This window comes from Vollenhovia emeryi, unplaced genomic scaffold (assembly GCF_000949405.1).
Source record: "Vollenhovia emeryi isolate VEMERY1.0 unplaced genomic scaffold, V.emery_V1.0 DF940916.1, whole genome shotgun sequence".
Taxonomy (NCBI): Eukaryota; Metazoa; Arthropoda; class Insecta; order Hymenoptera; family Formicidae; genus Vollenhovia; species Vollenhovia emeryi.
Genome location: NW_011965450.1, coordinates 3612 through 6671, shown reverse-complemented (window position 1 = coordinate 6671; position 3060 = coordinate 3612). Strand labels below are relative to the sequence as shown.

At 47.5% G+C, this 3060-nt stretch overlaps 1 protein-coding gene across 1 annotated transcript; it reads right to left on the bottom strand.

Moving 5' to 3' along the window:
• Positions 1–1353: 1353 nt before the first annotated feature.
• On the bottom strand, positions 1354–2775 carry LOC105555653. Its single transcript, XM_012002678.1, has one exon. It carries the CDS (start codon positions 2773–2775, stop codon positions 1354–1356), a length of 1422 nt encoding a protein of 473 aa, XP_011858068.1.
• Positions 2776–3060: the final 285 nt, after the last annotated feature.

Genomic DNA, 3060 nt, shown 5'->3' with positions numbered 1-3060 from the left:
GAGCATCTTCAGCTCATGTGCAAAAAATGTTGATTGTGTAACCTTGATCCAGAAGATTTTAGCTTGCTCTAAGTCAGCGACTGAGATGTGTGAGGCTTGAGGGCCATCGTGTCGCTTTCTCAATCGTCGAATAAATACCTGACAGAGAGCTGTGATTCTGAGCAGTCGATTGAGCGATGAATACTTGTAGATGAGATCCCAGTCGTAATCCACCTTCATGTTAGTTGTGAAGAGTGACACTCCTGGGCGCGATTCTGTTGTACACTGCTCGTCCGAGCACGTTGGCTGAGCGGGCCAGCGATCTTTCGGTTGAGCCAACCATGGTGGTCCTGCCCACCACAAGGTATGATCTTCAAGTTGAGCTGTTGTTACACCACGAGATGCACAGTCAGCAGGATGATTGTACCTGGAACAAATTTCCAATGAGCATGTATCGTGAGTTCTTGGATTTGTGATACCCTGTTGCGCACATAATCCTTCCATCGAGATGAGTGTGTTTTGATCCATGTGAGCGTCGCTTGAGAGTCCGTCCATAAATATGTTTCCTTGATGTCCATCTTGAGTGTGGCATGGACATATTTCACCAATTTTGAAAGAAGCAGCGCTGCTGTGAGTTCTAACCTTGGGATAGTGAGCCTCTTCAATGGAGTTACCTTTGTTCTTGAGCATATGAGAGAAGTTTTGGCGCCCTTGGACGGCGTGTGCACGACCATGTATACGACTGCAGCCATGGCAAATTGAGATGCATCAGAAAAGCCAAATGTAATTCAACCGTTGAGCCACTGCTTGTGTTGAACCAGCGTGGAATTGAGAGCCTGGCCAGGCTTGTGAGATCTTTTCTGATGTTGAGCCACCGTGAGACAACTTGAGATGGTAACGGTTCATCCCAGTTGATCTTGTGGAGCCAGAGTTCTTGAAGAAGCATCTTGGCTCTTATTACGATTGGTGAGACAAAACCAAGTGGATCAAATATCTGTGCCACTTCAGATAGTACACGTCGCTTGGTGAGCTGTTCTTGGTGAGAAAATGAGCTTGTTGAGAATGTAAAAACATCTTCTTGAGGCAGCCACTTTAATCCGAGGATTTTGGTTGCGCAATCGTCAAGTGAGACTGGTGAGTTGATCGAGACTGTCAATGAGATGGCGTTTAACAATTCTGGATGATTGGAGTGCCATTTGGCAAGAGGAAATCCGCCCGCCTGACAGAGATCTTCTAATTGATGGGCAATTTCTATGAGCTGTTCTCCTGTGTCACCACCGCCAAAAATATCATCCACGTACCTCCCACGAGTGATTGATGGCACTGCCAGTGGAAATCGATGGCCTTCATTTTCAGCTAGTTGCATGAGTGTCCTCACTGCGAGAAAGGAGCAGCCTTCGTTCCATAAGTGACCGTGGTGAGGTGATATGATGTTTCATTGTGATGTTCGTCGATCCACAGAATGTGCTGCAGATCCCAGTCTGAGTGGTGTACCTTGATTTGTCGGTACATCTTTGTTATGTCTGTGGCAAAGATGTACCTGTAACTACGAATCCACAAGAGAACGTCTGAAACATTGAGCAATAGATTTGCACCAGTGTGCATGAGATCGTTTACAGATAATCCTGATGAGGTCGGACTTGAGCCATTAAAGACAACCCGCAGTTTTGTTGTTGTACTGTCGGGTTTGAGCACACCATGGTGAGGCAAATAATATGGCGGAACATCGGATGATGGTTGTGATCCAACTTTCACCATGTGCTTGAGTTGTTCATACTCGCTCATGAATTTGGTGTAGCGGCTCTGATATTCCTTATCCTTGTTGAGTCGTCTGAGAATGCGCTGGAGACAATGGTGAGCAGTACTGTGTGAATTCCCTAAGAAACTGGTTGGAAGCTTGAGCGGGATGCGTACAATGTATCGTCCCGTTGGATCTCTAGAGTGTGTGGCCTTGTAATGATCTTCACATTGTTGTTCTTCCAAGGTAAGCTGGTCTGCTGCATCAGTTGGTAGCTCTTCTTGCACCCAGAACCTTGTCAGCAATTCTTGAAGATCGAGATCGTACTGGTTAACCTTGATGTGATGCGCCGTCGACATTTGTAATGGTGACAAGCTGACTGGACCAAGCACTAGCCAACCAAATATTAAGAGTTGAGCGATTGGCATGTCAGGAGATCGTTTAATGATGTTAGGCTTGATAATCTGCCCGTATGCATCAGCTCCAATGATGATGTCGATTGAGCGTGGCGTGAGGAACTGTGGGTCTGCCAATGTCAGAGGTTCTATGTGTGGCCACGTTTGTTGAGGTGCTGTAAAAGATGGTAGAATGGTCGTTAGTGTTTTGAGGATGTGGGCTTGAATAATGGCAGTATGCTTAGAGTGATAGGAGTGAAGCGTGAGCGTCACCACGCCCTTGGTCCTAGTCGTTTTCCTGGCTCCAATGCAAATGATTGAGACAGTTGCGTGTCGACGTTGTATGTTGAGTTGTCTGACGAGATCCTCCGTGATGAATGTGAGCTCAGATCCTTGATCGATGAGTAGCCTTGCTTGATGTGTTGAGACCGTTGAGTGTATGCATGCCATTGCAGTTGCAAGTAGCGTTGAATAATGTGCGTGAGCTTGACTTGATTCCTTGACGATTGCGGTGGTCCTCCGTTGTGCTGGCGTGAGATCCCTGAACTTGGAGCACGTTACAATGAAGTGCTGTCCATTGCACAGGTCACACGGGTGAGCCGCAGCCGAGAATGACTGAGAATGTGTGGGAGCAGATACTTGGTGAGCAGTCACCCTTTTCATCGCAGATTTAGATGAACTGGGTGTGACTTCCAATGAGTGGTCCGAGGGAGAAGGTGTGGCCTCCACCCTCTCCATTGCTCGCGCCCTGGCATTGAGGAAGGCCTCAAATTGCGTGAATCGCGGATACTCGTGAGATGATCTAAGCGAGGTTTCCACGCCTCTCTGGTGTCTCTATCCAGGAAGCGTGACACGTGATGGACCAAGAAGCAATTCCACATGTGCTCCGCCATGCCAAGCGAACTTAGAGCCTTATCAATCTCGGACACCGTTGAGACTAGCTTGGTG